This window comes from Oncorhynchus mykiss, chromosome 7 (genome assembly GCF_013265735.2).
Source record: "Oncorhynchus mykiss isolate Arlee chromosome 7, USDA_OmykA_1.1, whole genome shotgun sequence".
NCBI classification, from domain to species: Eukaryota; Metazoa; Chordata; class Actinopteri; order Salmoniformes; family Salmonidae; genus Oncorhynchus; species Oncorhynchus mykiss.
Genome location: NC_048571.1, coordinates 63,533,951 through 63,545,659, shown reverse-complemented (window position 1 = coordinate 63,545,659; position 11,709 = coordinate 63,533,951). Strand labels below are relative to the sequence as shown.

Genomic DNA, 11,709 nt, shown 5'->3' with positions numbered 1-11,709 from the left:
ACAACATATACCCAAAATACACGTAAATCTAAGTAAGGAATATATATACAGTTTTCTGGACTACACCACTGACTGTTAAACAGCCATTTTAAGCACGTCAGAGTACAGTACAGAATATACATATGAGATGGGTGATGCAATATCTACAAACAATGAAAAGTGACTAAGATACGGCTTAGGAACATTGCCTTGCCTTGTTCAGAAGCAGAACGACAGATTTTTACCTTGTCAGCAGGAGGATTCGATACTACAACCTTCCAGTTACTAGTCCAATGCGGCTACCTGCCGCCCCAGAGTAATAATCTATGTCTATAGGCAGCAGCCTGCTGTTTAACAGTCAGTGGTGTAGTCCAGAATACAATACATACGAAATGGGTGATGAAATATGTAAACACAATTTAAAAGCGACTAAGATACCGTAGAATAGTGTGGAGGGCGGTTTATACATATGAGATGAGTAATGCTAGATACAGAACATTATTAAAGTGGCTAATGATCCATTTCTAAAAGTGGCCAGTGATTCCTAATCTATGTCCATAGGCAGCCACCCCTGATATGCTAGTGATGGCTGTTTAGCAGTCCGATGGCCTTGAGATAGAAGATGTTTTTCATTCTCTCGGTCCCAGCTTTGATGCACCTATACTAACCTCGCCTTCTGGATGATAGCGGGGTGAACAGGCAGTGGCTCGGATGGTTGATGTCCTTGATGATCTTTTTGGCCTTCTTATGGCATCGGGTGCTGTAGGTGTCCTGGAGGTCGGGAAGTTTGCCCCCGGTGATGAGTTGGGCAGACCGCAACACCTTCTGGAGAGCTTTGCGGTTGTGGGCGATACAGTTGACGTACCAGGCGGCGATAGAACCCGACAGGATGCTCTAATTTATGCATCTGCAAAAGTTTGTGTGGGTTTCAGTTTGTCAGTGATGTGTACGCCAAGGAACTTGAAGCTTTCCACCTTCTCCACTGTGGTCCCATCGATGTGGATAGGGGGGGTGCTCACTCTGCTGTTTCCCGAAGTCCACGATCATCTCCTTAGTTTTGTTGACGTTGAGCGAGAGGTCATCTTCCTGGCACCACACCTCAGAGTAGACATTAAGCGATAAAACCTGATAAGTGGGAGACGGGTTCAGATAGAGGTTCGTGTCGATAAAATAGAAAACAGATCCCATAGAAAACAGGTCCATTTGATCTTGTTTGATCGTTATATTTCTTTATTTATGAAACACGTCTCCATTGAGTACATTTCGATCGAGCACCACATCACAGTTCAAATACTGCACCAAATAAAAGGAATAAAACGTCTTACAATCGGAATGCACAGCCCGAATGCTATAAGACCTAACTCACTATACAAACCAAACGGCAAAAGATTCTGCAATACTTTTTAATATTCTTATACGGATTACAATCATTTTAGTTGCATTACAGAGACATATCCTTCACTGACAAAAATGATCAAAATATGAGAACCATAAAATAGTCTGTAGCAATTTACAACCCCTGTCATACGAGACAACTTGTAATTAAATATGCATGGTACTGTACAATAGACAATAGTAACCTTGCTCAATCCCGTGGGATCAAACTAAAACGGCCATATACTATATCATTGAAAAGTGAGTTCAGTCTTGATGTGTCCAACACCTGACAATGTCTGAACAAGATAACTGTATGAAATCCCCAAAGACCTCCGTTTACTTTATCAGGCACAAAAGTTTGTAATTTAGGTCTGAGGCTATACCAACAATGCGGGTATTGCTTTCGATGTCCCTGTAAGGATGTGATCATTCGTTCCAACCAGTTTTCATTCAATCTTCTGTATTTCCCCCCAGTTTATGTCCAAATAGGGAGGTGAGATTAAGTTTGTGTTGTGCAATGCATCATAGGTGAGAATTCTGTCGATGTATAAATATCGAGCGTTTCTGTGATAAAAAGTATTTGAGTTGTCATGCCAGTGAGATTGGACTGAATCAAGTGGCATGCATGTGAGAGCTTGATTTAGATTTACAGACACATTTTTTCTCCTTCACCCGCCGGTTCTGGAACCAGATGGTGACCTGGCGTTCAGAGAGATTAGAAGTGGCAGATATTCGACGTCTCTTGTCTTTGGTGATGAACTTGCTGCCTGCGTACTCTTTCTCTAGTTCCTTCAGCTGGATCTTGGTGTAAGGAACTCTCTTTTTGCGGCCTCGTCTGTAGCTGCTGACCTCTGGCTGCAAAGGGACGACATCTGAGAAAAGAAGGGCATAACACACTGAAAGGAAGGCCGAGAAAACAACGACTGTTAGCCTACATTTGAAAATGAGAAGAAACAATTGGAAATATTGTTTTTTATTTGATTTTATTACAGGCAGAACAATGTGAAAGCACCCAGCACTGGATTCTGATGCATTGCATTTAAAATGGTCCCGTAGATTGGGCAGGGCTAGGCTTTAGGCTACTTTATTAAGGGCCTAAATATGAGATTGCAGTCATTATGGTATAGTTATATCAAAATATACACTTCATGACCAAAAGTTTGTGGACCTGGATTGCAGTTGGCATTCCAATTCATCTCAAATGTGTTCATGGGGTTGAAGTCAGGGCTCTGTGCAGTCCAGTCAAGTTCTTCCACACCAATCTCGACAAACCATTTTTGTATGGATCTCACTTTGTTCACGGGGGCATTGTCATGTTAAAACAGGAAAGGGCCTTCCCCAAACTGTTGCCACAAAGTTGGAAGCACAGAATCGTCTAGAATGTCATTGTATGCTGTAGTGTTAAGATTTCACTGGAATTAAGGGGCCTAGACCGAACTATAAAAAACAGCTCCAGACTATTATTCCTCCTCCACCAAACTTTACAGTTGGCACTATACATTGAGGCAGGTAGCATTCTCCTGGCATCCGCCAAACCTAGATTCATCCGTAGGACTCCAGAGAACGCGTTTCCACTGCTTCAGAGTCCAATAGTGGCGAGCTTTCCACCACTCCAGCCGGTGCTTGGCATTGCGTATGGTGATCTTAGGCTTGTGTGCTGCTGCTCGGCCATGGAAACCAATTTTATGAAGCTCCAGATGAACAGCTATTGTCCTGACGTTGCTTCTAGAGGCAGTTTGGAACTCTGTAGTGAGTGTTGCAACTGAGAACAAAATATTTTTTACGTGCTACGCGCTTCAGCACTCAGTGGTCCCATTCTGTGAGCTTGTGTGACCTACCACTTCGCAGCTGAGCCATTGTTGCTCCTAGACGTTTCCACTTCACAATAACAGCAATTACAGTAGACCACGGCAGTTCTAACAGTGCAGAAATGTGACAAATTGAGTTGTTGGAAAGATGGCATCCTATGATGGTGCCACGTTGAAAGTCACTGAGCTGTTCAGCAATGGCCATTCTACTGCCAATGTTTGTCTATGGATATTGCATGGCTGTGTGCTCGATTTTACACCCCTGTCAGCAACGGGTGTGGCTGAAATAGCTGAATCCACTAATTTGAAGGGGTGTCCACATACTTTTGTATCTATAGCGTATTATCTAAATGTTTAAATGACTTCAGCCTCGCCAAGCCCATCTCATGAAGTCCTCAGACATGGATGTATGTCTAATACTGACTTCTATCACGGTGACCTGCTGGCTAGGCACACCATGGTGACCGTTCAGTCCAAACATAGATATGTAACCTATGCATAAAAATGAAATTGGCATAGTGACAGGAAAACACTGTGAATATTAAGCCTTAATAATCTGAATTGGGGCTATGATTAGCAAGAAGGCACCTTGGGTGTGGGGGTGTGTTATATACCAAGGCCAAGGGCTGTTCTTATGCACGACAGAACACGTAGGGCCTGGATACAGCCCTTAGATTTGGTATATTAGCAATATCCCACAAACACCCGATGTGCCATTTTGCTATTGTAAACTGGTTACCAACGTAAATAGAGCAGTACAAATAAATGTTTTGTCATACACGTGGTACACGGTCTGATATACAGTACCATGGCGGTCAGCCAATCAGAATTCAGGGCTCGAACCACCCAAGTTCACCCACTTGTAATAGGTTGGGAATAGGCTGGGCAGCTAATCCTATCTATATTAATGGCCCCTGATTTTAAAATTGAATGCAGCTTCAATTGATGTAGTAGAAGACATCACATCCTATTCATTTTGATCATGCGGCTGGGTTGTGCATACACAAGCTCATTAGTTTGGTTTGTTAACAGTCCTATTATAGCCTATTTATTAATTCTACTGAGTTTTATTTCAGAGGGTTTAATATAGGACTGCATCGACAGCAGAGATTATATAAAGGACTATTTTAATGAGGTCAAGAACAACATTATGAATGGTTAATTGGTCAGTCGAACCAAGGACAATAAAAAATAAAACTGTACAGTATATATGAAAATGTTTGACTGTTCAAACACAGTAAGTCTATTATGTGTTATGGGCATATAGCCCCAATAGTACATTATATTACAATAGGCTATTGACTGTATTGGCCTAGGACAAGAGGTAATACAAGCTCCAAATGTCATATGTGTCAACTTTTTACTAGATTGTGAATGATAAGCCCATCAATGTATGAGCTATTCGTCAACAAGGTAGTATTCAGAAATCGAATGTGCTATTCAATAGTGGCAATCGGCCTACTTGTCTCTCTGCTGTATATATAACGGAGTGTCACAACATAACTAACGGATCAATTCGGTTGAACTAGACAATTTATACATGAAAGGTTTCTAAGGCTACTTATAAAATGGAAACAAAACTGAAAATGCATATTTCTATGAATTAACTCAACGCATTCATAGTCTATGGATAATTTATTTCTCTCTCTCTCTCTCTCTCTCTCTCTCTCTCACACACACACACACACACACACACACACACACACACACACACACCCTATATGGAGTCACCCTAGAATTCCATTGATTTGGCATTCAATTTGAAATATTCACGAAAAAAACTGAAAACAAATGTGCTCGCAATAGCAAATTGAGAATAAACGCAAGGCGTAAAAATCGCGAGCTTCAAGGCACCACTCCCTGTTATGACTAGATTTACTGCAATGAGCAAATATCTGTTATTTTATCTGGGAGGGCAACGGTGCCCTGCTCCAATCCATGAACCTCATTGTAGCGACTATAAAATCAAAGGTGTTGTTTTTTTGCATTGTTTCTAGTTCAATATCCGGCTTTTGAAAAATGGCCTCTTCTCCGGAATTGAACGCAAAGACGAACATAAACAAACACTCTCACTACCCTGTGATATCATGCACTTCAAGTGCGTTATAGTCATAAGCTGTTTTATATGACAAGGCTATACAAAGGAAACTGGTTTTAAATTAATAAATGAATGAATAAATAAAAGCAAATGTATGTCATGAAATGTCGATCCTTTCTTAGAGAGATATGTATACAGTGGTAGCCCAAAGTTGGTAAATTGTTGCCACCTCTGCAAAAAAAATAAATATATATATACATATACATATATATATATACACATATACATATACATATATATACATATATGTATATACACATATACATATATATATACATACATATACATATACATACATACATACATACATACATACATATATATACATATATATATATATATATATATACATATATACATACATACATACATACATACATACATACATACATATATATACATATACATACATACATACATACATATACACACACATTTTCTGACATTTTTTTGCAGGGGTGGCAACAATTTAGAAACGGTGGGCTACCACTGCTAAATGAATATAGGGGAAACACTGCGGGCGCGCGCACGCACACGCACACGCACACACACACACACACTGCTGGTCCTGTTCGTCTTAGTGCAGTGCAGGTAACACTAACAAGTGTGAAGCGTAAAAACCACTTGGTATTATTAAACATTACATGAACCATGCATTTTAATAAAAGTGAAAAGGTTTTCATACCTGGGAATGGAGATTTCCAGAGATGTGTTGACTGTGTTTGCTCTTTAGAACAGTACACCTGTCCGTCCCAGCCATTAGATAGAGCCCAATGCTGATATCCATCCATGGGAATCAAAGTATCATGTCTCGGTTCCGGGTGCGCACTGATACCGGGAACCACAGACACGTCCAAGTAACCTGGGACAGTCTGGTATGAACTGGCAAAACTCGGGTAAAAGGCGAACTCCTTTGCCCTGCCTGACAGCTCTTCCGTGGGCAGTGCCGCGCTTGGTTCTGTATACTTCTCGGCAGGGTGGTAAGAGCATGGCTTCTGCTGCAAGTTAACGTTGTGCGAGTGTGACAATCGACAACCGTAATAAGGGCTTCCGAACGGGTAGCCATAACCCAGGGTGGCGCTTGAGGAAGTCTGGGTAGCGGGGCAATGTCGCCCTGTGTCCTGGGAGGGTATTTCCGAGTACACAGAACCCTGGTGGCTTAGGCTGCCGGAGTGTCGTCCCAACGCTGAGTGCGAGATCAGTTCCCTGCAGTGAGTAGCAGGACAATTCCCGCCTAGTCCCTCCATTGATTGGTTTTTATTCTGATTATTTTCATTCGGGCTTTTTTCATATACGTACATTAAGGTGTCCGCCCAGCGTGGATGCAGAACCAGCGAAGTCGTCATATCACGGGTTGCCGAAGCTTTTTAAAAGTCGACTACTCCAAGACTGACACCTCATCTCCAAGCACATTTTACGCATGCGCAATAACCAAGTGTCCAGTTCATTATTGAGACCCTAGATCCGCTGACACGTGATAAACTAACGAGACCGACACGAGAGTGTGCTCGGGGTGGGGGCGAGTGGCTCATCCCTTTAACACCACTGGTGTTTGTTTCTTGATTGTAAAGTCCAGCGGATACTCTCATTGGCTTGGGTTGTCAGAGGCAAGTATCCTTAAAGGGGACGTAAAACATGCTTAACAGTTTGAAGGTGGAAGAGGCCATAATCTTCCTATTTTACCAAACGGAAAAGTATTTAATCTAAACCACATAACGTTGGCGATGTCGAAGAATTCGCCGGGCCAGTGATACTATTTAGATACTTGTGAAGATTTTCGGTTCTTGATAAGGTAAATATTAGGCTTGTATTGCGTATTTTGGTTAACCAATATTCTGATGTAATCAACTAGGCTAAGGTACATCACTTATAGTCTAATGTTTTGAAATACAACATTTAGCAACCATCAGCGAAAGGATAGGCTACGTTTGAGTTTTAAAAGTTACAATGTCTGTAAAGAGAACCTGCGTTTGTTGGCTGTGGGACCTTTTACATGTAGCATATGACATTAAACAACAGTCTATTTACTCAAAATGTCTAATCTTACCAGAAGATTAGAGTGCAGCATTGCAACTGCCTGGTCTTTATAATTTGGGGGTATTAAACATAAATTGCTGTGCAATTTTGGCAAAACTGAAAATATGAAAAACATAGTCTGTAGCCTATCTACCACTCCTAAATATGCATATTCTCTAATATAACATGCACGTGTTCTCAAAAGCAGTGGTCCATGCATATTCTTCAATCTAACAGAATGTATTATTTTCTCCAGTATAGGCTAATGAACAATAAAGATGTGTAAAACCTAGTTAAAATGTAGGCCTATATTTGCCAAAAATGTAGGATATTGCTGTATTCTAAGAATAGTGTTTTGGGGGGCGTGTATGTACTGGGTGAGAACGTGTTTCGTGAAGTTTCAGTCGCACTATAAACACAAAAATTGTAATTTATGTAAGCCCATCTAAAATCCCAGTTAGTTTTAGTACAACACAAGAAGGACACCACGGTGGTCATGAGGCAGTCCTGTATAGCTAAATGCACCAGGTATGGGCGCTGTGTCAAAAGCAGCATGAAACAAACCATAGCCTACCAGGGCTCTCCAACCCTTTTCCTGAAGAGCTACCCTCCTGCAGGTTTTCTCTCCAACCTCAGTTGTAACTAACCTGATTCAGCGTATCAACCAGCTAATTATTAGAACCAGGTGTGCTAGATTGGGGTTGGAGCGACAACCTACAGGATGGTAAGCTCTCCTGGAACAGGGTTGGAGAACCCTGGCCTAGGCTATTGGAATTGAAGCGATACAGGGAATAAAATCGTTGGACTAACTCTTCAGTTTGTCCCAGGAAATAGGAACTCGTATCGGCCAGCGGAGCAACTCACAAATATTGACCATTCATTCAAAAATGGCAGACACAAGGAAGTCCAAGGTCAAGGTAGGGAACGCTGACAAACACTGCCGTAATAAGTCTAGACAGGCAAGAATGAACTTCACACCGGCATTGTGGAGTTTAAGTGTAAACTCGTTCCAATTAGGAGAGCCATCAATGACGCTTCCGAGTAGCTAGTTTTAGAAAACAAAATCTGGACGGACCAGTTCTGTCTTGCCATAGTCTACATCAAACCAAACATTTAGCTATCATGGAAACAACATCTGGGTAGAGGGCAAAACAAAACATGTCTCTTAAACCGTTTTTGTGATCACATAGACCTATTAGAACTACACACAATATAATTGCATTTCCATTTTCAGCAAGAATGATACAAAATCAACCGGCTAACGAATTCTATATGATGAACACATGGGGATTTCTTTTAAATTACAAGCAGTAGACATAGGTATAGCAGAAATGTGTCTATATTTTCTAAGTGCAAGTTGTAAGGTACAGTGTAACATAAGTCTGCCATCTTTAAGACACGTTGTATTTCGAAAGATACACTTAAACGTGTTTTTCTTTATCCATGGATGTTAAAAGTCTAAGACACAATTTTGTGATTCAAAATTCACGATTGAAAGGCATATATAGTAGCCTAAGGTTGAGTTAATTTCCATGGTAAAAACTTTGGTTTAGCGCTGAATTGCATTGTACAGTCCATAATAAATACATATGTATTCTGTCTTCCAATAAAACATAAACAAGTAAAACCCTTTTTATTATAATAATTTGGGAAGTTGCAGAGGTCCTTTTGCTATTAACGTTAATTGTTAATGCTATGGCGCTACAGAGTACAACCTTAATTTCCTTTTGTTTATTTAATAGCCTGACTGGATTGTTTGAACTTGTTTGAAATGTTGCTGACTAACTAAAGTTGAAAAAATATTTATCTCCCAAGCGTGGTATAGGTCTATAGGCTACAATATCATAAATATACATTATGTAATCATTAAAGCTACACTGTAAGATGTGCATACCATCAAAAATGGGCCACGAAAAAAACGTACATTTTGTGGCAATATTTCCGAGGTCCATTCATAAATAGCACTTCCTATGATAAGAACACGATACTGGATTGTTTTATGAGAAGTGTTGCTATGCAGGGTACACGGCATTCAGTGAGAGCTTAATTATTTGTATCGTCCATAAATTGTTAACAAAGTTTAGAAATGTCAAAGGAAACCAAAATGAGTCAACTACATCACAGTTATAACATCATTTTAAAAGGCATATTCTCATTGAGATAATATTTTCTGCAAAAAAGACATAACATTATCTGAAGTTACCAATGAGGACCTCCTACTGATTTGCTTCAATATTTGTTTTATTATATTAGTTGGTTTCAGTCTTAGACCTATAAGGTGCTTTCATGCGGACTAAAGTTAGAAGACACATAAGCTACTAATCACATAATTCCATATAGCTGCAAGCTAGCCTACACCTGTATATTATTTACATGTATTGATAGGCCTGGTGAAAAGTATGGACTGTCTCACAGCCACGTGGCATCATGCAAACAACAAAGGCCTAGTAAAGATTCAGCCCTCTGGAAGATTTTTTCATTGATCCTCAGCAGTGTTCGAATGATAACACTGTGCAGAGCCACCTCGGAACCCTCAACAATACAATGTTGCTGCCATCTAAATTAGAGGATTAATTTAATGACAGTTCGGGTAACTGAAGAACAAACCCAAGCCGCTGAATGAGTAGGCTATTCAGTCTTATTTCCGGCAATATGTTCAAACCAGGTAAGCCTATCATGGGTGGGTATGCTTTTCGCTTCCAGTGCTGACTGGAGTCCCTCATAGAGCTGGGCAGACACTTTCCCCCGAAGGCCAATGGACATCTTTTGTATCAGAAACACATGTCAAGTTGGAGAGAGTAGTTTTCCCATATACCTTCTCCCAGTTATAACAACTAACAGTAGGTGGAGATTTAGTATAAAACTAAGCTTGGTCATTGCATTGGTTGTGACAGTTGCCTATTGAACATCCACCTCTGTAGAACCTTGATAGAAAACTCACGTCCATACATGTTTTGTGGAAAAAAGTGATTCATTTGATTCATGCAAAAAACGAGATAGGGTTTCTGGTTTTATCTTGATCATGGATCATGGCAAAGGTATTTTAAATCTTAACGGAAAACATTTAGCCTACATGCTTTCACTCACTTCTGAACGTGAGCCAGGTCCACTTACCTGAAACGTCGATTTTTAAAAAAACAATATTTCTTTGATTTTTTTTTCTTCTTCTCACAAGCATCCAAAAAACATGACAATTAAGATAATGTCCCTTCTACACCACACTTCTACACCAGGGTTGGTTGTCATCAAATGGATTTCCCAAACTAATTCATAAAAAGGTCATAATATATATTTTCCAGAATGTAAAATATGCAACAGGTAAATGAGATGATGTGCTTCATACCATACAAAACTAGTTATTCATGCTCCTATGTAGTTACATTAACATTGCCTGTCATATTATACAGCATGGACTCCAATTTGAAATCTGGAACATGTAACATTACGCACATTAATTAGTCGAAGTAGCAGTTTGAGATAATTTCAGCACGCTATACCAGTCAACCTAAATAGAGAGACAATGATAACGCCAGTATATAATTGCGTCAACGACAGAAAGTGACAGTTGTAGAAGGGCTCCCGAGTGGCGTAGCGGTCCAGGGCACTGCATCTCAGTGCTAGAGGCGTCACTACAGACCCTGGTTCGATTGATTCCAGGTTGTATCACAACCGGCCGTGATTGGGAGTCCCATAGTGCGGCGCACAATTGGCCCATCTTCGTCCGGGTTAGGATTTGGCCAGGGTAGGCCGTCATTGCAAATAAGAATTTGCTCTTAACAGACTTGCCTAGTTAAATAAAGGTAAAATCAAATAAATAAAAAGAATACAGAAACTAATTCATGTCAGATAGGCCTACATGAAAAAGTTAATGCAAAGGTTGTTACAGAAAAAAGCCCACAAAGTATTTGTATAAAGATGTACTAATCGCCTGGATGAAAATAGTATATGTTCTGGGAGTATATGAGAATCGAAATCGTTGTATAGCCAAAAGCCGGGGTTATGATCCTATATTGCTAATTTAGGGTACTGGAGGTTACCTTGTCTCCACTTTTACCAAATCATAACTGTAAACATATTAACGGAAAATTAAGATTCCTCTTACAATTTCAATTACATTTACAATGCTGAATTGTACAAGGGTAAAACTATATCAAACTGTCACACGTGGCGTTGCAACCTATCTTGAGAGGTATCTCTGTACTCCGAATTTAATTTGCTTGAATTCGAGTTATGCGCGCGAGTCAAAAATTGGCCGTTAGTGGTTTAGGGTCAAACTGGACCTACTGTATTAGGCTAATCAGACAATATTTAACATTGGCACAAATTAGCATAATCAATATCATCCGTTATTATGGTCAGGTCACCATGTGCACTATACTCCATCTCACATGGATTGGGCCAGTCTTTTCTAATCAACATCATCCGTTATTA

General features: G+C 40.1%; 2 protein-coding genes across 2 annotated transcripts in view; one reads left to right on the top strand and one right to left on the bottom strand.

Moving 5' to 3' along the window:
• Positions 1-1,188: 1,188 nt before the first annotated feature.
• LOC110527135 (homeobox protein Hox-C13a) lies at positions 1,189-6,770 on the bottom strand. Its single transcript, XM_021608284.2, has 2 exons — positions 5,948-6,770; positions 1,189-2,228 (listed from the first exon to the last, which is right to left on the bottom strand). The coding sequence occupies exons 1-2, from the start codon at positions 6,606-6,608 to the stop codon at positions 1,969-1,971; spliced, it is 921 nt and encodes a 306-aa protein (XP_021463959.1). The 5' UTR covers positions 6,609-6,770; the 3' UTR covers positions 1,189-1,968.
• Positions 6,771-8,075: 1,305 nt separating this feature from the next.
• calcoco1b (calcium binding and coiled-coil domain 1b) overlaps positions 8,076-11,709 on the top strand; it is a 73,202-nt gene continuing 69,568 nt past the window's right edge. The window contains exon 1 of the mRNA XM_036983746.1: positions 8,076-8,195. The gene's annotated coding sequence lies outside the window, so the exon portion shown is untranslated. The remainder of the gene's footprint in view (positions 8,196-11,709) is intronic.